The sequence below is a fragment of the Durio zibethinus genome, chromosome 4 (genome assembly GCF_047325235.1).
Source record: "Durio zibethinus cultivar Kanyao isolate XHJ-2024 chromosome 4, ASM4732523v1, whole genome shotgun sequence".
In the NCBI taxonomy this organism is placed as follows: Eukaryota; Viridiplantae; Streptophyta; class Magnoliopsida; order Malvales; family Malvaceae; genus Durio; species Durio zibethinus.
The window spans coordinates 11,063,840-11,087,524 of NC_143165.1; the positions used below are offsets into that span (position 1 = coordinate 11,063,840).

The 23,685-nt window shown below is 29.0% G+C and overlaps 1 protein-coding gene and 1 pseudogene across 4 annotated transcripts; one reads left to right on the forward strand and one right to left on the reverse strand.

The window, feature by feature from the left end:
- The first annotated feature begins 317 nt into the window (after positions 1-317).
- On the forward strand, positions 318-4,251 carry LOC149519143 (uncharacterized). Of its 4 annotated transcripts, XM_089759551.1 has the most exons (5): positions 318-2,016; positions 2,515-2,576; positions 2,721-2,761; positions 2,843-2,935; positions 3,381-3,789. In XM_089759551.1, exons 2-5 carry the CDS (start codon positions 2,540-2,542, stop codon positions 3,546-3,548), a joined length of 339 nt encoding a protein of 112 aa, XP_089615677.1. In that variant the 5' UTR covers positions 318-2,016; positions 2,515-2,539; the 3' UTR covers positions 3,549-3,789. The 4 variants fall into 4 exon arrangements, 1 of the variants encoding a protein (XP_089615677.1); XR_016341542.1 differs by lacking the exon at positions 3,381-3,789 and adding an exon at positions 3,854-4,251 and having other exon boundaries at positions 2,515-2,761; XR_016341543.1 differs by lacking the exon at positions 2,843-2,935 and having other exon boundaries at positions 319-2,016; positions 2,515-2,761.
- Positions 4,252-16,435: 12,184 nt separating this feature from the next.
- On the reverse strand, positions 16,436-17,738 carry LOC149519144 (protein METABOLIC NETWORK MODULATOR 1-like; annotated as a pseudogene).
- Between the last annotated feature and the right edge of the window lie 5,947 nt (positions 17,739-23,685).

Sequence of the window (23,685 nt, forward strand, 5' to 3'; positions counted from 1 at the left end):
ATTGTTATCTGATAAAAAGAATATAAAATCTTATTATAAAATTTTAATTTTGATAAATTACTTAAACAGTTGAGTTCAGTGACAAATACAAAAAGAATAATTGAAAAAAAAAAAAGGATCAATCAACGATATGATTTGTTGATAAAACGATAAATTTTTTATTTTAAAAATTAAGATTTAAATTTTGATAATCTTAAAGGTATAGCTCCCAATACTAGGAAATATGTTTAGCCAGCCCTTGTCTCGTTGTATTTCACCAAGGAATTGAATAAGAAAAATGGTAATCTATAACTATATATAACATCTATACCCTGATTCAATTTGCCTAGACACCTCTTTATTGGCTTAAAAAAATTATGGGAAAAATATGGGAAGAAAAAGATTCCAAAGCTTCTCCTCTTTTTTTGTTCTTCTTCTCCTTTTTCTTTTTCTCCCTTCTTTTTCCTTATTTCTTTTTTGTTGTCTTTTTCTTATCTCCTAGCCAATTCTGGGCCTTGCTTGGTCGCCGATCGTCACCTCTTTTCTCTTCCTTCTTTTCTCTTCTCCTTTTCTCTTTTGCCAGCCAAATCTTTGCCGAATTTACTGGGTTTCTCACAATTTGTGAGGATTGCGGTTTTTGCTTTCTTTTTTTTTTTTTTTGTGTTTTTTGATTATGAGTCTTGTGATGGGTTTTTTATAATATATTGTTTATTCTTTAAATCGTTTATTCTTTATAATTTTGTGATAGATATATGAAAATTTGTTTTGAGTTTGAATGCATTTGCTTTGTTTGTCTGACTATTTTTTATCATTTTGTTTGATGTAGAAGGAGGTGTGTTTTGAGTATAAATTTGGTTTGAGTTTATGTTGTAAGTTGTTTTTATTTCATGCATGAATTTCTTTGCATGTGCTATAAACTGATATAATCTATTGTCTTTCCAGTAAAAAATGTAAGCAAAAATAAAAAGGAACTGGGTTTTCTACAGTAGAATTCTCTGTATGTCGATAATTATCCTTTCCTTTTTTTTTTTTTTCTTTTCATGTTTAGTAAATAAAACAGGGGCCTTTTATTAATTAATTTTCAAAGGTAAAATTTTATATTATTAAATATTAATATATTTAAAATAAAATAAAGTTTAAAAAGAAAAAATTTGATAGAGGAAGTACGTATAACATTGTCTGTGATTCGCTTTCGTAATTAATTTTTTTGCTGTAAATCTCAGATTCTACGAAGATGAATTGCAAGGCGTAATTTTTTGCATAATATTTCTGTCATGGTTTTCACTTTCACTCTCATTGGCGATAGAAAATGTTGAAGTTGTCATTGAATGAGCAAATAATTTTATTGTTTGGTTTACTTTTTAGGATCAAATTTGTTTGTTGTAATTTTTCACTACAGTTATTGGTTTATTTGGAATGGAGTTAAGAAAAGTTTGTAGCTTTACTTAGATTTTTGTTTGATCTGATGGTTGTATTTGTAGATTGAATGCTTTTAGATCTGTTAATTAGATTTCTGTCATGCTTTTAGACTAAGCTTTACTCGGTCTGGTATTGCTTAAACAAGGGATGATAGACTTTTTGGTCAGTTCAAGGGTAGAGGAACTGAAAGATTGAATGCCATAAGGTTGAATAGAAAAAGACTGCAAAATTCAAATGATAATTTAACAATGCCTGTTGAAGATGGATTGATGAGAAGTGATGTAAATGGTGGATTATCAACCTCATATATCAATTTGTTTTACTGTTGGTATAAATAGAGAGTCAAACAATCTGAATATATATGCCTAAACTTTTAAAGGTGGCATAGAAACTCTGGCTATCACACAGAAGCATTTGGATAACTTAGGCGACAATGGCAGTGATATTTTACTTCAATAGACTACTACTATAAGATAATATAATATAATATTTGCCTGTTGAAATCTTTCTGCTTTCGATCCTTACTCTGATGCATCATTGAATTGCCTGCTAATCTTCATTGTCAATTTTAGGTCAGGCAAAACACAACTGGCACATACTCTATGCGTTTCTACACAGGTTCCTTTCTCACCTTTGTGATCCATGACTGTGAGATCTTTATTAATCCTTAGAAATTAGGGATGAAAGAAAAAAGAAGAGAGTTCTAAATCAACTCCAAACAACCTGTGCTATTTGCTTGATTTTGGAGGAGATTCCATTTGTCCCATATTGGTTCTTTGAATAAGAAAACCTTGCAAAAGTTTAACATGGGTAATGATAGATATGCTATGTCTGAATCATAAAAATGCACAACAAATCACTTTTGCTCACTTATCCTTGGATTTGTTTTTAGTGAAAGGCAGGACTGCGAGAGTATACATAATATGACTCCTCAGTCTATCATAAATTGAAATATTATCTGTCAATCAAAAGAATTGTTTGTTGGTATTCAAAACGTAGATTATGTGGTAAAAACATTATGTTTCGTGGATGGTATTGCTTTAGTTCAATTAGCTTACCATAATTTCGATATTCAAATTGAACTTTGTTGATGAGATATTTATCTTGCCTTTGCAGCTTCCTACAAACATGCGAGGTGGGAATGGAAAAGTGGCTTACATTGATACTGAAGGAACTTAGTATCCTTTCTATTCTTTTAAATTTTCAAATTACCTATTATAGTTTCTCTGGTGTGAGAAGTTAAGAGTATTATCTTCAATAATTCCAAACTACATTTACCGTGTTTTCTTCAACTACATGCACTGATCGAATTATACCCATAGCTGAAAGATTTGGGATGGACCCAGGAGCTGTTTTTGCAAATGTAAGCATCGATATCAGTAGAACTTTAATTGAATTTGTAGAAACAGATGTTAATTATTGGTAATTTTCTATGATGGCAAAGATTGTTTATGCTCGTGTATACACATATGAGCATCAGTACAATCTGCTTCTTGGTTTGGCCGCAAAAATCTCTGAAGAACCATTCAGACTTTTGGTGAGTATCTTATTGTATGTTAAAACCCCATGTCTCCAAAAAGGTATTTTACATGGGAGTTTGTTTGGCTTTGAAGTTTTGTTTCCAATATTTTTTCATCTTCCCAAAATCATATTCTTTTGTTTATAGCACTATTTTTCTTTTGTTTCCTTTTTTTTAAAAAAAAAAAAATCTATATCATGTAAACCTTCAATGTTTTTGTATTGTATTTAGGATTAAAAACATTGATAATTCTTCTATTAAATTAACATTTGCAATTTTTTATAGTATCCTTTCTGACATTCAAAATGAATAAATGTATATCTTCTAGAGTGTTTTATGTTCATGTTTTTTAACAAGTGGGGTTGAAAAGAAAAATAATTTGTAGAGAAAAGTAATTAATCTTATTATTTTGGAAACTTGGATTTGTCTGACAATGTAAGCTTTCTGCAAATTATTTGGATAGACTTCTGCAATGTGGTATTCGAGTAGAAGGAAAAGGAGCACTACAGACAAGAAACACAAAGGACCAAAGAAACAAGCCAACTTAGATAACAGAAGAAGAAAAAACAAAGGAAACTGGCCAACCAGAAAAATTCTGAAGCTAAAAAGAAGAAAGCAACGGAATTATTGAGCTAATAGTCCCAATCTCCAAGTTTAATCCATACATCAATATATAATTGATTAAAAATGAAATAGCTGGTTGATAATAGTATAGTATTTGACATGCATATGCCCCTTTTTCTTTTCGGCTTTAAACAACGTGACAAGTCCTATAACTGAGATTTCTAGAGTAAGTATGTAGTGACATTCCAAACTTCAAACTTGTTTTATATATGACACAGCACGAACCTTGATGCTGTATGTCTTGCTCTTACATGTTGTTCCTCACTTCGCTTGGCATGTTTGTGGTCCTTAATGTCCCTGTTGATCAACAAGGTTCTAGAGCACAAAACAACACTTTCCTCTATGGTGGTTAGAGATTTGTGACTAAATTCGTAAGCAATCAAACAAGGAGGGAGTCTAATGCTGATATCGTGGATTTTGTTTGACGATGTTGTTTGCGCTCATATTTTCAAATTGTGGATTCTGTGATTGCTTTATTTCGAGTGGATTTTACAGGGAGAGAAGAACTTGCTAAGTGCCAGGTTTATCTTGAAATAGCTATTACCACTTAAATATATAAAACCTTGCTTTTGAGTCGATTCTCTTTCATCATATGAAAAAACGATAGATATTTATGTCGATTGTATTGCTCATGGCACTCGCTTTGCAGTATATATCATTGTAAATGAGGTCACAGTAAGAATATATAACTTGGTTCTCTTAAGCTAAAATTTTTGTTCACTTTAGTTCTAAAATGCTACGTGTTGTATGCCCCACAATATAGATAGTGTTTAGGGTTCGATTTGTTGTTCTAAGATAGAAGATACTTTCAATTTATTTTAATTTTGTAGCTAAATTACAAATATATAATTTTATTTTACTTTCGTAACAAGCACAAACTTGAAATCTAACAATCATAATAAAAGAGACTCCAAAGAAATTAAATAAAATAAAGAAGTCTTTGATGCAACTTTTCTCCGTAGTTTCAATTGGTCAATGAGATTTCAAGTAAAAATTTTCAATATTTGTGGATAGTTGAAGGTTTTGTTCGGTTGAAGCAAAGTTTATTTCTATTGCTTTGAACTCCGAAAAAAAAATTTATCACTTGCATTAATGAAATATTTTATAAATATTTTAATTCTATTTTTTTGTGTAAAAATTAACAAATTGAAATTATAATGATAAAATTTAATATTCTCCCATCTCAAAATAATCGTCCCTAATTGATTTTTTGGTTAAATTAATTTGATTTTGATCATTATTTTTAATAAAATTTTAAAATTTTAAAAAATAAGATTTGCAAATTTTGAACTTCAAATTTTTTCAAAATATATTTTTTAAAGTTTTAATTTAATATAATATTTTAAAAAATGAAGATGAAAATTGAATTAATTTGAATGAAAATCGATAAAATATAATTATTTTGGGATAGAAGGAGTATTAAACCATAATATACAGACAAATTTGACTTTAATCTCAAAATTTTTTAACTAATTTACTGTTAGCGAACCTCAAATGGTATTTGGATACAGAAAAAAAATTATTTTATGAAGTATTTGAAGCAGATATACTAATTGTGTTTGGAAAATTTTTCTACCATTAGATAGGACCTTGCAACATATATGCAATACGTTAGACTTGGTAACATTTTAAGTGTTAAAAGACGTGTGGAATCTAATTAACTCTAATTAATTTTGACGTTCATTGTCTGTATCCAAAATCAATACGTGAATCGACTTTTAAATATGATCAATCGAGTTGAATGGGATGATAAATTTTCTTCTTAGAGCCTGTAGATAACAAAATTTTCTAGACCAAATTTTATATGTAAGAGTATTATTAATAAAGGTGTTTTGGGATTTTTCATAAAAAATTTGGTTGCTCTAATTATACTTATATTTGAAGACTTTCGATTTGAGGTGGTGTATATTTTAGAGAGAAAGAGAAAAAAAACGTTAGAGAGATGGTGAAATGTGCAATTGGAGTTTGTTTGTAATCTCTCTTTTATCATAATGAAGATATGTAGCATCTGCAAATAAACATGACTTTCACGTTAAGAGAAAATCACTATAATTTGTGTGCATCTTTTGTATTCTATTTTTTTTTTATGTATTTATTTATCATTGTTTCTTTCAATTAAGTTCAGAGCTTTAACTCTAAAATAATAAGTTGTTTCTTTTCATTGTCTACCAGAAAATGACAGAACAATAAAGGATAGGTGCGACATGTGAGAGTTGAGATTGTAATTGCAGGTGGCAATTTAGTTGTGTTTACAGATATAATGAAATGATATTTAGTCTTATACAAAAAGGAAATGTCAAGTAATGAAATTTATCCTTGTACTATAATTAAAATGAATATTTAATCACTGTATAACATTACTAAAAAATAATCATGGACCCTTGTATGGTTGGTCATTAAATAGCATGAGGGTATAATCTGATACAGAATTTAATCTCTAAAATAAACTAAAAGTAGTGGGTTTTTATTCTATTTAAAAATGCTTATGATCGAATTTAATTCTGATTGAGCATAACTAGATTAATAATAAATTTTAGATTTATTAAGCTCGACTCAATCAAAAAGTGATCTTGATTTTAATCTTTCAAATAACAAAAATAAATTTTATAATAAATGTTAATTATGATAAATAAAACTTAAAAAATGATTTTATTAATTTAATATTTAATTGAAATTGATACATGTAGGTATAAAAAAATTAATATACACATATGTATTATTTATTTTTATATAATATATATATAACTATCAAGTCCGACTATTATAAAAATAAAAATTATAAAATTAGGCTTGGGCCATAAATGTTATTCACAAAAGCTTATCTATTTAAAAAAAAAAAAATTCAATTTAAATCTTGATCCATTTGGCAAACTTAATATTTATGTGTAAACACTTTCAAACTTTGAACTAATTTTCAGCCGTGAATGATTATTTTGATTCTTGAATAGATGTATCCGCAAAGGTCAATCAAAAATAAAATAAAATAATGCAGAAAAATAATTGAAAATATATATATATAGGTAGATCAATTCAAAAGTGCATCAATGATGCCATGTCCCACTAACGAAAGCTGTGAATTGCAATCTAATGCAATTGAGATAAATGATAGATCAGTTTCCTTCAAAATTTCGAACAAGCAAAAAATATAATAATAAAGGTGTGAAATAAAGTCATTACTCCCATCTTCCAACTCCCAACTCCCAACTCCTAAGAAAAGGACAAGATGCTTGGGCCCTCATCTAGTTCTCTTCCATTAAGGATTTGAATAAGAAAAATGGTTATAGTTACAGTTCAAAGAAATTAAGGAAGTATTTGATGCCACATTTCTCAGTAGTTTCAATTGGTCACAGGATTTCAAGCAGAATTTTCCGGTATTCATGGATACTTTAAGGTTTTTCTTTTTTTTTTTTTCATGTGTAGGAAAGTTAGATTGTTACTTCAATTTTCTTTTAATTAAAAAAAATGACGGAATTAAAAACTCATGGAGTCTGAAAGTTCATATTTTCTAGTATATTTATTATAAGGTATAAGTAAGTAAATTTGATTATTAAATATAAAATATGGAATTATCATCAAAATTTTTATTTAAATGCAATTGTTCCCTTAATCAAATTTATTTTTTTTAAAAGAGATTTTAAGTTTAATTAATTCAGGCTCTTTAAAATAATAGATTCTATTTTATAAAATCAGATCAAATTCAAAAATACGATTACGTACAAGAAAAGATATAGCATCCCTATAACGTTTATCTAAAAAATGATACCAATTAATTTTATGTTATCCATTAAACCTTCAAAACATCTAAAAAATTTTCAAAACTATTTTTGTATTGAAAATTATCCTTAATCAAAATTTTAGAAAAAATTAATATCTTAACTTTTTTCTAATTGTTCAAAATTTTATCTTAAAAAAATTAATATTTCAACTTGTCTTAACATTTTCAAAACAATTTAATTTGAAGGAAAATTTTATATTTTAATTTTTTAAAATTTATTTTCAAATCAATAAAATCTTTTAATATATTGATAAAATTTATTTTTACAAAATTATTTTCAAACTCATAAAAATCTTCCAATCTATTGGTAGAAATTTATGGATTTTCTTTCTAAAATTTTATAAACAAACTTATAAAATATTTTGACATGTTAGGAAGATTTTATTTTAAAATGAATTTTTAAAATTTTAATTTAAAAAAATTTTCAATATATTAGTAGGATTTTAGTTTCAAAATGAATTTTTAAAATTAATGTTTACTTATCTTTTTTTCTTTTATTTCTTGAAAAATACTAGCAAATAAATAAAAACAAATAAATGAATAAACAAAAATAAAAATAAAATACCCAAAAAAACAACTCAACTTAATCAACAGCTCGGTCAATGATCAACACCTCAACTAACAGATCAATCAACTTGGATAAACAATTGAAAAGGCCCGGCTTGGCTCTGGATCAGCTCTAATTGGGTGCATGAATCCTAAGTGCCAGGTCGCACGTGGATCAGCTACCGAAACTTGTTATTTATCTAAATAATTATGTTAAATTAAATAATAGGTTTCATTCAAAAATTAATACACATTTAGTTTAATAAATAATTTTAATGTATTTAAAATCTTAAACTTAGATTTGATTATAAAAATTATTTAAATAAGATTTAATGAAAAAAATATAAAAATTATTTGATAGATAATTTTACCTTTGTGGGATGGAATTATAATTCTATTTCATTTAATAAATTAATAAAAAATTATTTTATTAAAATTAGTTAATGATAAATTTGTATTATATGTTGATAAGTTTGTGATAGATTTTTAATAAATTTGTGTAAATTTTTTTTTCCATATGACCACACACACTAAACTATCATTATGATAGAAAATTGTGACAATATTAATAACAGGTTTTAATTTTTTGAAGATAAAATGTAATAAGAAATAATAACGAAATTAGTAATAGTATTTCGCATGGTGTGACAAAATTTGTGATAAAATTTATTGACAATATATGAAAATCATGATAGAATATTATAATAGATTTTTCAATATTGTAATAGAATATTGTAACATAATATTGTGGCATTTATTTTGAATTTAATACTTTAAAAAATTAAAAAAATTCAAAAAAAATTCAAAATATTTTTATCTTAGAGAAATTAAATTTCATATTTTATTAGAGTATATGAATTAAATTTCAAATTTCATGCTAATACAAAAATTAAATTTTAAATTTTATTTTAATATAAAAATTATTTGTATAATTTAATAATTAATTTTATCTATCTCAATTATCATGTCAGCAAATCATGCTAATACATAATCAAAATTAACGTTTACATCGTTAAGCTAACACCTACGTCAACAATTTTTAATAAAAAATTTTAATAAAATTAATGAATAAACTAAAATTATTAAATTAAAATAATATAAAAACTAAAACTATATAAATTATAATATAAAAATTAAATTTTAAATTTTCATAAAATATAAAATCCTCTAGTATAATTTAACTTTACATCTTTTATCGTATGAGGCGTAATTCAATACAGAATTTAATTTCATAAAACAAACAAAAAAAGTAGTTGAGAAAGTTATTGTTAAAAAATAATTGAAAAAAAATAAAAATAAAAATAAAAGGATCAATAATTTAAAATAGCATTAATGATGCCATGTCCCACTAGCATCATCTTGTCCTTTTCCTGGCAGTTGGGAGCAATGCTTTTAATTCAAAATAGCATTAATGTTGCCATGTCGCAGTTGCCAGTTTTCTTCAAAAATTCGTACGAGCAAAAGAAAAAAAAAAAAAAGAGGTGTGAATTAAAGGCATAACTCCCAACTGCCGAAAAAGGACAAGATGCTTGGGCCCTCGTTTCGTTGTCTTCCAGTAAGTAATTGGAAAATGGTAATAATGACGATAAAAGAGAATCCAAATAAATTAAATGAGTCTTTCATGAAACTTTTCTTTGTAGTTTCAACGGGACACAAACAAAATAATTAATAAAAAAAATATAATAATTAATAAATGAAAATGAATAAAGAAAATAAATAAATAAATAAATAAAGTTAGAATTGGACCTTTGAATCAAACTCAAACAAATTGTAAACTAAATTTCAAACGGATCAATTAAAATTTAGAATTTTATTAACGAACTCAAATTAAATTTAAAAGCTCCAGCTAAATGAAATGTTTATAATATTTATCTTATTCTTCTATTTTTATCTCTCTCCAAGAAAAAAATGTTGTTATATAATTTTATGGATTTCTTTGACTTCTAATTTCTATTTTATTTCATGTTATATCTTTTATGATTTGCTTTTAAACACCAAAAAAAAAAATAAATGATTTTGAGATCGTCGGACGTAAAGAATTTTCAAAATCGAAAAAAATAAAAAGAATCACTACCAATCTTTTTTAAGGTGTGATTAATCACCTAAAAGTTTATCTTTTTAACAAAACTATAAAAATGGGTTTAAAATTTATCAAAAAGATAAATTTTGATCTACGAAAATCAGGTTGGATTCAAGAGTCGATTACGTATAAGGAAGGATTAGCACCCCCACAATGCCTATAAATTAGTACCAATTAATTATGTGTTATTTTCTATGTGGGATGAATAGTTTTAATTTGAAATTGAATAATAATCCATTTCGTTTGAAAAAAAAATTGTTAAAACTTTTTATTTAGGAATATTGAGAAAATCTTTAAATTAATGAATTATCTTCAAATTCTTCAAACATCTAAGTAGAATTTAAAATAACTCTTTTCACTTAAAATTTAACACAAAAATCCTTAAAATAAAATAACACTTTTATTGAAGATAATTGTTGGTAATTCTATAACATCTAGGCAGAGCACCAAAAATTTTTTCTTTCGAAATGTTATTTTTGTTTTATTTTATAATATCACAAATATATTTTTTAAAAGAATGTATTGTCTCTTTTTATTATAAGACACTTTATCATTCTATAGTAAAAATTAAAGACAAAAGAATGCAAATGACTGCTAACGATAACATGTTAATGTATCTATGCCAATAAATATTATGCAGGATGAAAAACAATTTTAAAATTGGGTTCTTAAGTATAATGAGACCACCTAAACTCTCCGACATCTAGGCAGAGCTTAGATGCGATTGTTTATATTTAAGATCCTAATTTACTATTATATTTTTTATTTATTAATGCATTATTAACGCGAATTAAGAATTCGTGTGAAAAATAAAAACTTAATGAAATAAAGTTTCCTAAATACCCCATCATCTAGGGTATATTCGGGAGCAAATCATTTCATTTAAGATTTTCACACATATCCTTAAAGTTTCGAAATAGATTTAGGGTATAGGTTTAGGGCTTGCACGATTTTTAGGGAATGTTTAAGGGGTATATGCTAAATTTAGGGTTCAGACTCTTAGGGTTTAGGATTTTGGATTTTAGGGTTAAAGAAAATGTAAACATCTCTAAAAATCTCCAACATCTAGACGGACTTTTGGAGCAAGTTCGATTTTTATGATTTTTAAAAATTAATTTTTTGTTATAAAGAGTTAATATTAATTTGCTTAGTTAAAATATTAATTATTATTTTTAATAATAATTTTCCAACATCTAGGCAAAATTATCATTATTTAAAACACGATTGTATTCCTTCCAACATCTAGGCAAGGAAAAGTTATTATTATTATTATTATTATTATTATTATTATTATTATTATTCTATGCATATTTTATTGTTTTTTATTTAATACTTGGATTATTAAAAAAAACATTAATAGGAATTAAAAGTTTTTAAAAAACATTTGAATTTTATTATTGTTATGGTCATTTAATTATTATTATTGTTAATTATTACCATAAATAAAAAAGTATTTATTTTAATAAACTCTAAAAATTTTAAAGCATGCAGAAAAAATAATAATAATAATGTTAGAAATGATATAAATAAATAATATATAAAAAAATTTTTACCTAAACCGGATCGGTCAACGGTCCAATCAATGACAGTTCAGCTAAGCCAAAAACAGAGGTGGTTGACAAGCAGTTCGGTTAAGCCAGTTGAGTGGCGGTTTGACTAATGATTTGACTGAGTCGGTTCAGGGTTGGTTGAGGGACGGGTCACCAAATCGATTGTTTAAATCTCTGGTCGGGTTCAGGTAAACACATGAATCCTCTTGGGTCCAATACGACGTTATTTTAGGCTTTGTTTCTCTTATATAAAAGCCAACCTTTTTTTTAACACATTTTTTCACTTTTCCAAAAAAAAAAAAGTTTTCAGTTCAAAAGCTTTCTCTGGCTTCACCGAAGTCTAGTGTACTGTTGTCATGTTAGTCGCCGTATGGGTCATCATAGGTGGTCGTTGTTGGTGATCGCCAATGATCGAAAAATTTTAAAATTCATCGAAAATCTCCTTTCGACCTTCTGAGCTCAGATCCGTTATCCTTTTTTGCGAGAAATAGCCTCGATTGACGTAGATCGGGGTTTAAAATTTTTTATGTTTTTTTTTAAAATTAACTGATGATATTTTTTTTGCAGGTGGCTTCAACGCTGAAGCTCCTCCCTACGAGGAGGACTGTGTTTTTGTTTTATTTGTTTTTTTCATTTTTATGGATCTATTTTGGGTTTTTTTATTTTTTTATAAGTGGGGATGGGGAAATGTTTGGGTTTCTAGGAATGGTTTTAAGTTTCTAGGTGTGGAAGGTTTTGTGTTTTTAGAAATTGAGGTGTGTCCCAAAGCTTGGAAGGGGAGGAAACTGGGTTCTTTATAAGGTCGGGTATATGTTCGGGACAGTGGGTGGTTTAGGGCCTGTAGGGGGTGGCTGTAGGTGTTTGTAGGGCGGCTATAAAGCTTTGGTGAAGGGGTGGTTGGTCTAGTTAGGTATAAGTGTAGTTAGTCTGATGAGACTGGTCTAGTAGTTGGTCTGGTTAGGTCATAAGGGTCGCTGGTCTGATAGGACTAGGGTGGTTGGCCTGATGGGACTAGGGTGGTTGGCCTGATGGGACTGGATAGCGGTGCCGTATACCAATCCCCTATTTTCTATCTTTTTTTATTAATTAATTGTAATTTTTGTTTAATTAATAAATATTAAAGTAAAAAATAAAATAAAATATGTTTTGAGATTAAGAATGAGATTGGGTTTCGAGCTTAATTGGATCAAATTGGGCCTGAAGCCCAATTGAGTCAAAATCAGGCCTTGGAGCCTAGTTGAGCCAAAATCGAAACTAGGGCCCAGTCAAATTGAAATAGGCCTGAGCCTAAAAATCCAATACCCCAATGCACTTTAAAACGAGACTTGACTAAAAATCGAACAAATTTGGTGTCTACAGCTACCTTTCTTTGCACATTCTAAGAATCAGTAATATGATAAAGATAAAGACGTCAATTTTATCTGAAACTAAAAAATTTTGCTTTGTTTTTTTTTTTGTTTTTGTTATTTTTTTCTTTGTTACCATGAGTCAAAAAGTTAAGATGATCGAAATTAAATCGTGAGTCGATGGATAACGAGATCGAAATTTAACTGCAAGTCCAAAAATAAAGAGACTAAGATTAAATCGTAACTCAAAGAAATAATGAGGATTGAGATTAAACCACACCTTAGAAGTAAAGAGATCGGGATTGAACTACGAGTCAAGAAAATAAAGAGACTAGGATTAAACCGCAAGTCGAAAAAATAATAAGGATCGGAATTAAGTTGTGACTTGAAGTAAAAAGATCAGGATTGAACCACGAGTCAAAAAAAATGAGATCAAGATTGAACCGCAAGTCAGAGAGATAATATGATCAGGATTAGACTGCGAGTCAAAGAATAATAAGACCAGATTGAACTACAAGTCAAGGAATAACGATGATTGATATTAAACCATGGTCAAGAAAATAATTACGACCAGGATTAAATCGCGAGCCAATGAATCACAAGGACTAGGGTTGAACTACAAGTCAAAAGGATAAAGACGACCGAGACTGAACCACGAGTCAAGAGGATAAAGACGATTGGGACTAAACCACGAGTTAAGAAAATAATGATGATCGATATTAAACTACGAGTCAAGGATTAATGAGGATTGGGGTTGAACTGCGAGTTTAGAGGAATAACAAAGACTAAGATTAAACCACGAGTTAAGAAAATAATGATGATCGAGATGAAATCACGAGTCAAAAAATCACAAGGATTGGGGTTGAACTACAAGTTAATAAGATAAAGACAACCGGGACTAAACCATGAGTCAAGAGGATAAAGACGACTGGGACTAAACCACGACTTAAGAAAATAATGACAATCAGGATTAAACCACGAGTTGAGAGAATAAATGTGACCAAGACTGAGCTATAAGTTGAAAAATAGGGGATTGCTCACTCTATAGATTGACAGTTTCGATTTTAAGAATCGTGCTAGAGATAACATATCATCTTCAAGGCCATCATCTTTGTTTTGAAAAAAAAAATGCTGATTCTTCCTGATGTCTCATAAAGAACCTTTTATGTAACTTATCATGAGGTATGAGATCTATGCAATAATTATGATGAATGAAAAGACAAAGATGTAATCAAAGAATTATATCATGCGTTTCCAGCCAAGTTAATTCAACTTTTTGGTTTAATTTTTTCAAACTTTAAAAGTCATTTCCAATAGCTCGTCCTTCTAAGTCTTTCGATTTTTATCTAGAAATCTCCATCTTCTGATGGACCTATTTGGCTTTTAGTTACTCTAAAATCTTCTTTGAATTCTTTTTTTATCTCATCTCATTTCTTTATTTTTAATGATCAATCAATTTCATTTCATTCTTTTTAACCCTGTATTATTATTTCTGTCATTCTTATATTGCATTCTCTTTTCGAGTGATGTATCAGTCTATTATGAACTTTATCAATCATTATCTTAATTTTAAATGACAAATGCAATGATTTCAGGTTCAAGGTTGAGTATGAAACATGGTTAGTAATGGGGTATTTTGGGTTTAGAAAGATAAAGATAAGTATTTCGAGACACAAAGAACAGTTAACTCAAAAGTATTTCGAAAATCAAATGTCAATTCTCTAGATAATGAACATTTGAATGACCTTGGCCTACTCAGACCAAGTCTTTTCCAAAAACTCATTACATTTGCGATCTTGTCACGTTTGATTTCATATAACCAATCATTGCCCCATATCTGTGATTAATGAAAACTTGCCCTTTAAAAGTCATCTCTCTTAATTCTGGTAAATATTTGTCCATTTGGTGCCACTTCTTCATTCTTTGAAGGATTTTCTCCTAGCTTCACTTTCATTAAAGCTACCTTTCAGGTTTTCAGCTTAAATGACCCTTTTTTAGTTCAAACCACTCTTTTCAGGTTTTCAGTTTAACTCATCTCCCTTTTTTCTTTTCTTTTTTTTGTTTTTTTTCATTTTTTTGCATCTTTTTTTAAGCAAAATATTTCTTGATAGTGTCTGAATTCATAAGATTTGATAATTCATCACCATCCATTTCTGCAATGATCAGAGCTCCATCAGAGAATGTTTTTTTTTATCACATATAGACCTTCCCAATTAGGCATCCATTTTCCTCTATTGTCATGTTGATATGGCAAAATCTTTTTTTTTAAAACCAATTCACCCTCACAAAAGCATCGAGGTTGTATCTTCTTGTCATGTGCTCGAGTGATTTTTTTTTGGTATATTTGCCCATGGTAAAGTGCCGAGAGCCTTTTCTCTTCAATAAGGTTCAGTTGCTCGAAACGATCTCAAACTCAATCTGCTTCATCTAATTTTACCTCCATCAAAACTCTTAGGGAAGGAATTTTTACTTCAATCGATAGTACAACTTCCATCCCATACACTAACGAAAATGGGGTAACCCTCATAGAGGTTCGAATTGATGTTCTATAGGCAAGTAAGGCAAAAGGTAACTTTTCATGTCAATCTCTATATGTATCAATCATTTTTTCAATATTCTTTTGATGTTCTTATTCGTAGCTTCCACTGCACCATTCATTTTTTAGCGATATAGTGCTAAATGATGATACTTTATCTTAAACTGTGCGCACAATTCTTTCATCATTTTATTATTTAAATTGCTAGCATTATCTGAGATGATCCTTTATTGGAGCCCATACCGACATATTATTTCTCTTTTTATGAATCTGCACACTACTAATCATGTTATACTAGCGTACGAAGCTGCTTCTACCCATTTGGTAAAGTAATCGATTACCACAAAGGTAAAGTAATGCTCATTTGAAGCTTTTGGGATTATGGGTTCGATCACATCCATTCTTCACAAAGAGAAGAGTCATGGTGGTGCCAAGACATGCAGTGAGACTGGAGAGGAATGAATTTTATCTACATAAATTTGGCATTTATGGTACTTTCTTGCATAATTGATGTAATCATTTTTTATAGTAGACCAATAGTAACCTGCTCTCATAATCTGTCTGGCCATCATATACCCATTAGCATGTGTTCCACAAATGTTTAGATGATCTTAATATAAGGAAGTCACATATATTTTAGTAAGGGCCGTTTACTAAGTGTCCAACCATAAAATCGCTATGGGGAGCCCTCTAGTCGGACTCTTAAATGGACGCTAAATGATGACAAAGCATAAAGTAAAATGAAAATAGATTTTCTATAAATCTGTGAAGTGACAAAAAAAAAAGCTTTAATTCCAAGTAATGGTATCAGTTTTGATCCTCAGCTTAAAGGATAGAAGATCTCGTGCAGCATTTTATGCTTTAAGGTCATAACCGTCCTGGGATCATTTAGCTCTTTCGGCTAGTTTAGGATTTAAAACAATTTACAGAATTTATCTGATTCAACTAAAACACTCTACAAAATGCGAGCTAGCCCAGAACTTGCTAGTAAAATGCATGTTGAGTTAGACCCTCGAAACCTGTGAATGCTTGTTGGAATCATGCATTTTTTTATCTCCATGCTAAGTTTCTCCAAATCTAATGGCTGGCTCTTCAGTGCGAGATGCTTGGGTTTCCCTCTTGTTTTTTGAACAGCCTTGAAGAGGAGTGCAGTGTATCAGTCTATGTCAAACCTCAGGGCATAATAGATTAGTCAAATGGAAATAAAATTCTAGTTCAAAATTATTATACCTTCAGCAACTCAGTCATCTTTCCAATTCAAAAATTTTCCAAATGTTTGAGCACAGAAGAAGAATGAACAGGTTGTACAGCTTGCATTGGTTCAATAAAGAATGGCTGATCATCTTTCAGGTTGTGTCCAAAATTTTTGACCAAAAAATTACCACCTTGAGCCTCCGATGGTTATGGGGGTACTTGAGTTCTTTTCATGACTACAGTTAATAGTTTCTCAAAAGGCATGCCAATCATTGATATGGCTTTTGTCTCCAGCAAAAACTCTGTTGCAGGTTGATTATATGAAACAGTTTCACTTTGTATGCCTTTTGGCATGCTGTGGTTACTACTTAAAGATTGAGTAAGAAATATTTGATTTCTAACTGTTGGCATCTGGTTGGTGGGTTTTCCCTCATTTGATGTATCAACAGCTTCAGACACTTGTTTACCTTTAGAGGCCACCAAATAAGCTGGTTGGCTTGCAACCAGAGATGGTTGGTTGGAAACTGATTCGCGGTTTGATAAATTAGCAGTTTGGAGCACAATAGGCACCACAATGTCTCTGGTCATTAGTGGAGAAGCAGATTATGTTGACACCGACTGCGCATGTTTGCTTTTTGAGCCTTTAAGATTTGAAAACCAGGTTGAAGGCACCTGGTTGACAACAGCTGGTTCATTGAATGAATGAGCAAATCGATTTCTACGAGAATTGACATGCTGCTCATTCCTCTCCCTTGGGAAAGAAATCTCATTTCTTCTGATCATTTGAACATTTGGTGCCACATCATTCTCAACTGAAGCAGGAACAAAATGGTCAGGCTTGAAAACCACACCCCTTAAAGTGGTGTCAGAGTTGCCAATGCTAACAGTGAACAAATATCCTGCAACAAATGCTGCCTCAATAATACTATAAATAGAATGACCCACCATTATATCATTTGCATCATTGATTGAATTTGCTTGACGGGGTTAATTTTCATTCAACCCTTCAAATCCAGGTTGGATACGGGTATTCCCTGCACAGTTCATATTTGGATTCTCCCCCTGTTTTAGATTATATTTCGGATGTTTCCTCAGGGGACCACGTCTGCGCTTCAGCGAAACATCTGCTGATGCATCAGATTTATTCTCTTGGTCATTGTCTTGATCCATCACAAATTTACAGCAAAGAAATTGCTTTTTTCACAGATTTTAATACTGTTTCTTTCCTGGAAGACAAAAGGGCAGGTACATTATAGCCCTATACAACCAAGTTGGTACAAAGCACAACCGTGTTTAACAAACATGTCAAAAGGCAAATATTCAACTTCATAAATCATCAAGCAAGAATGTTGCCTTCTCAACACCACTGCAGGTCATTAAGGCCATGTTGAACACCCTTCCTCTTTAGGAATATCCCAGCCAACAATCATGTATCTTATTTAGTGAAGCTATCGAGCTATTGTCGGAGAAAATGGGGCAGTCATAATCATGTTTCTTATCAAACATAGGTAATGTGGACATCAATAATACTCATTCAACATGTATAAATCCAGCAAAGCAACATGACCCAAAATCATGGCCAACAGGTTGAATTAGCTAATTACAATAGGAATAAAAACCAAGAAATCATGGCTGAACATATTTCAATACAAATCTATCTGTTTGTGTTCCTATGAAAAAAAAATAGCCTCTAATTTTTTTCCTAACAATGAAAGAATCACTTCGAATTTCCATAAAAAATCTTAAAATTGTTCCAACAATTCAAACTTTCCGCGACTAAAATGGCATATTTTGATAAAAACAACACGGTATAGATCTCCCCCCAGCCTTGGATTCATTGAAGGCTAAAGATAAACCCCCCCATTAACATGTTTCTTTTCTAAGATTTATGAACACTGATTTCATATAAAATTAATAATAATAAAGCTTCATGCAATATTTTCTATACAACTGAAACAGAGAAACTCACCTCATGCATGCAATCTATGAGACAAGCTGCACATTAATTTACTAACAAAACTAAATCATAATTATAAAATAATAATAATAATAAAAAAGAACCTTTATTCAATAATAACAACAAATTGTAAACATGCAATACATGCACAATTACAATAGCATAGAGGAAATCCAAGAGAAAAAATGTTGGATAAAAAACCCAACAAAAACCTAATATCTGAGTCAAAAGAGTAATAAAGCACTACAAAAACCATTGAAACAAAATTTTCCAAAGATAATAAATAAAAATTCTATATATTACTGGTAAGAAAAGTGAAAAGAGTAGACCTTTTCACAGCATTTTCAACAACTTCAATCAAAAGGAGAGTCCTGCAACAAGCATAAATAAAAATATATTAATAAAAAAATGAAAACTCATAGATGTTCAGATTTTTAGTCTTTTATCAAAATATTTTAGAGTCTAAATAAACTTCCAAATATGCTAAAGATAATATGCACAAGAATTGCATGAAATGTTTTCATACTTTAATTGAAGTACTCATTGACAAATTGAACAAATTCAATATTAAAAAAGTAAATATAAAATTTTTAGTTTTAAAAAATTTAAGTACTAAATTTATTATGATATAAAAATTTTGTTGTATTCTACTGAAATTTTAGGGTTTTATATATATATATATATATATATATATATATGTTAGGATAAATAAAGGAAGGAGAAAAAATGGATTTTGATTCGTGAACTCTTTCTTTGTTTGGTCATTAAATCTTGTATCTCATGGGGCATAATTTGATTAGAATCTAATCCCTTGAATAAGAACAGAACTATGAATAAAAAAATAAAATAATAAAATAATTATAAAAAATAAGTCAAAAGAAATTAAAGTTTATTAAACTTAATAATTTAAAATATGATATAATAATATAATATGAAATGATACGAATAAAAGATATGAAAAATAAGATAGTTTAAAATCTTAGCAAAAACTCATATGAATTTAATAAAATTAAAAAAATATATTTCATATTTTCATATCTGACACGAATTATAATACATAATTTTTATGTAAAAAATTATACAAATATATAAATATTAATATTTTATATAATACAAATACACAAATTATCAAATCTAATTTACATCTTTTAGACCCATGCATTCCTCTTGCTATTACACTATTATTTATTGGTTGAATAATTTAGGAAAAAATTAAAAGAAAAGTGAAGCGAAACTCCATAAGAAAAGGATGATTGGGCTTTTGTCTGTCTTTCACTAATTCTTTCATCTTTCTAATTTAACGATGTAGACACCGATTTTGTCTCTATTATGTCCATTTCAGTTTTATAATAATAATAATAAAAAAAAAAATAAATATTTAAAATATATAATAATTAAAAAATTATTAAAAAAAAAGGAGAAAGGAAATGAGACAAAAACCAGGGGTTGGTACGACGTCGTTGCCACCCTTGTCAGCCTCCCGACCAGCCCCCTGTCAACCCCTTAATGCCCTCTTACCAGCTTCCTTTCAGCCCACCTACAGCCACCCAAATCCCCCTAATTGAAGCCCTTTAAAATCCCCAACCATTTCCCCTTCAAGCTCTCTCAGCTCTTTGATTGAAAAGAAAAAAAGACCCATTCAATCTACCCATGAAAACCATCAAGCTCAGACGAACTCTTCCCCCCTCAAAACACCCTCAACAGCCCCAGACAGACCTCCGTTTCCACACACAAAAAACCAAATTTCATGTAAACCCCCCAAAACACCCAAATCGAAAACGAAACAGATCTACACAAAACATAAAAAAAATAAACATAGTCCTTCCTGTAGGGAGGAACCCAACGCCAAGCTATCTGCAAGAAGGAAAACAAATAAGTTTTTGTTCACAACAAAAAAAAAAGAAAGAAAAGATGAGAGATCCGAAACTTTGAAGACAAATTTACGACGGTCAAGCCACTTTCAGGCCAAGTGAAGGTCGGATCTGGGAAAGAGGGCGACCAAAAAAAATTTTGGTGACTTTCTTACCATTTTTTGGTCACCGATGACCATCACCGGCGGCGACTCACACGGTGATCGACGCAAGCACGATGTCGGATTCTGGCAAGACTAGAGAACCCTTCCCCCCAGAGCCTTTTTTTCTATCAAACGAAACAAACTGAGGAAAGAAAATAAAACTTAATTTTTATAGAAAACATAGGACCAAAACGTCGTCGTTTTGAGCATAGGACCAAAACGGCACCGTTTCAAGCGTAGAGGATTCGCACTTGGATCGAACCCGACCCGAGATTCGCTCAACTCGACCTAACGACCCGCTTCAGCCAGCCTTGAACTAGTTCAAACGAACCGCTAGTGAACTGGTTTGAACTGCTGATCGCCCGAACCGCCAATCGAACCACCGAACCGGTTAGACCGCCCGGACCAACGTTGACCAGACCTTTAACCGGTCCATTCAGGTAAAAAAAATTTTTCTAATTTTTTATATATTATTATTTTTGTTATTTTATATTTATGCATGATAAATGTTTACATTTATTAGGATAAATATCTAATTGTTATTAATAATAATAAAATGAAAAAAATATAAAATAATAACTAAAAAAATATATTAAAAATGTTTAAATAATAATAATAATAATGGAGTAAGCTTTTTATTTTCCTTGCCTAGATGTTAGAGGGAGTAAAAAAATATTTTTTCAAAAAAATAATTCCATCTAGATGTTGGGAAATTATTATGAATAAATTTTCATAAAAAAAAAACACATAAGAAATTCTTAATTAGTTTTCAAAAATTATAAAAAATTGAACTTGCTCTGAAAGTCCGCCTAGATGATAGGGAATTTTTAGAGATGTTCGCATTTTACTTAAACCTTAAACACTAATTTTTAATTTTCAAAATCCTAAGTTTTTAAAACCCCTAAAAATCCAAAATCCCCTAAAATTCAAAACCTCTTAAAATCCAAAGTCCTAAAAATTCTAAGGATACGTGTGAAAATTCTATTTGAAGCAATTTGTTCCCGAATGCCGCCTAAATGATGGGATATTTAAGAAATTTTACTTTGTTAAGTCTTTTCACACGAGTTCTTAATTAACATTAATAATAAAATTAATAAATAAAAGGTATAATAGTAAATTAGGATCTTAAATATAAACAGTCGCACCAAAGCTCTGCCTAGATGTTGGAGAGTCGGGATGGTCTCATTATACTTAAGAACACAACTTTTAAATTACATTTCATTTTACATGACATTCATTAGCATAAATATGTTAGCATGTTATCATCGATAATTGATTGCATTATTCTCTCTTTAATTTGTTGTTTGATGATAAAATATTTTATAGTAAAAAAAAAGAAATAATACTTTTAAAAAAAAATATTTTTGTGGTATTATAAAATAAATTAAAAATAACATTCCAAAAGAAATAATTCTTGGTACTCTGCCTAGATGTTGGACAGTCACTAACAATTATTTTCTATAAAGATTGTTATTTCATTTTAAGGATTATTATGTTAAATCTTAGGTGAAAAGAGTTATTTTAAATTCTGCCTAGATGATGGAGAATTTTAAGATAATTCTTTAACTTAAAGATTTTCTCAATAGTTCTAAATAAATATTTTAGCAAAATTTTATTTTTTTCAAATGAAGGGAATTAGTGTTAAATTTCAAATTAAAACCATTTTTGTCCAACACCGAAAATAGCGCGTAATTAAATGATGCCAATTTATGGGCGTTGTGGGGGTGCTAATCCTTCCCCACACGTAACCGACACCCGGATCCAACCTGATTTTTCGTAGATCGAAATTTATCTTTTTGATAAACTTTAAATCTGTTTTTATAGTTTTATTAAAAGGATAAGCTTTTGGGTGACCAATCACACCCTAACAAAGATTGGTGGCAACTCCATCTTTTTTTTTATTTTTTTCGATTTTAAAACTCATTTTACGTCTAACGGTCTCAAAACCGTTATGATAAACGAACATTAGAAGATTTACTTCAAAGAATTGTTCACAAATTTTGCACCTCAAATTCAAAGATTTCAGGTGTATACTAAAAAATTAGATAAAAGAGAATTTATGAAAGATTTTTTTATTAAAATAATTGGAATTGATACTTTAAATTAGTTTTCATAGATAATATGAGAATATTTATATAGCACATATCTCAATCTCATTAGAAATTATTAGAAATAATTAAATCTCAAATTGTGTTGATGAAATTGTTTTCCACTTCTTGTTCTAATTAAGTTTGAAGCATGCAGATATGGCTATAATTAATATTTAATTAGTTAACGATGGAGTTAGCTTAGTAGCAAACTAACATAAGTAGAACTGTCTCTGTCTTTGCAAAGAACAGAGTTCCATTTAGAATGGATGAAATAATTTTTTGAAATTAATTTCGTATAAATTAAGAAAAAAAAGAATTAACCTAGTTCACCATTCATTGGTTTTACGATCTCAATGGTTTCATGAAAATCCCTTCCCCAACCGTGAGTCCATGTATTTTAAGAAGGAAAAACAGTAAATGGTTTGAGATTTGGAGTTGGGGAATTCTTCTTTGTGTGAAAACTTCATGTACAACTATCAATCATCAAGCAATTCTTATCTTAGAAAATAATAGAAAATTTTACTCTAAAGATTTTAATTTTGGTAAATTACTATAAATAGTGGAGTTTCACTTCGTATAAGTTAAGATAATCTAATTAAAAAAATATAATCTTTAATGATTTTTTTTTCAATTAAAGATTACGTTTATATTTTTAGAGACTAATTTTTGCTAATTATTTTTTTAAACATCAACTAAAGATTGCGTTTTTAATTGTATTTTTTTTCAATTAGACATTACGTTTTTTATTTTATCATATATATTTTTTTAAAAAAATATTTTCCTTGTTTGTAGTAAATTAGCTTATTTTTAACATTATAAAAATAAAAATCTTTTTATATTTTGGTTATTTAATGACTGTCACAAATTTAATTTTAATAACATAATAGCAATTAAAATATTGATCATGTGATATTCACATGTAATGAAAGGTTATTATAATAAAAACTTTTTATTATGTAATCTAACTTTTTTTTAACCAAAAAAAAAATTTTAACATTCAAATAACATAAAAAATCATCTATTATTAAAAATTTATACTTACTCAAAAATCACTTT

Bases quoted from the DNA above. Each gene is read 5' to 3' on its own strand.
- LOC149519143 (XM_089759551.1), top strand. From the start codon at position 2,540: ATGGAAAAGTGGCTTACATTGATACTGAAGGAACTTA. The intron at 2,577-2,720 runs GTATCCTTTCTA...TTATACCCATAG, and splicing joins ATTGATACTGAAGGAACTTA to CTGAAAGATTTGGGATGGAC. The intron at 2,936-3,380 runs GTGAGTATCTTA...TTATTTGGATAG, and splicing joins AAGAACCATTCAGACTTTTG to ACTTCTGCAATGTGGTATTC.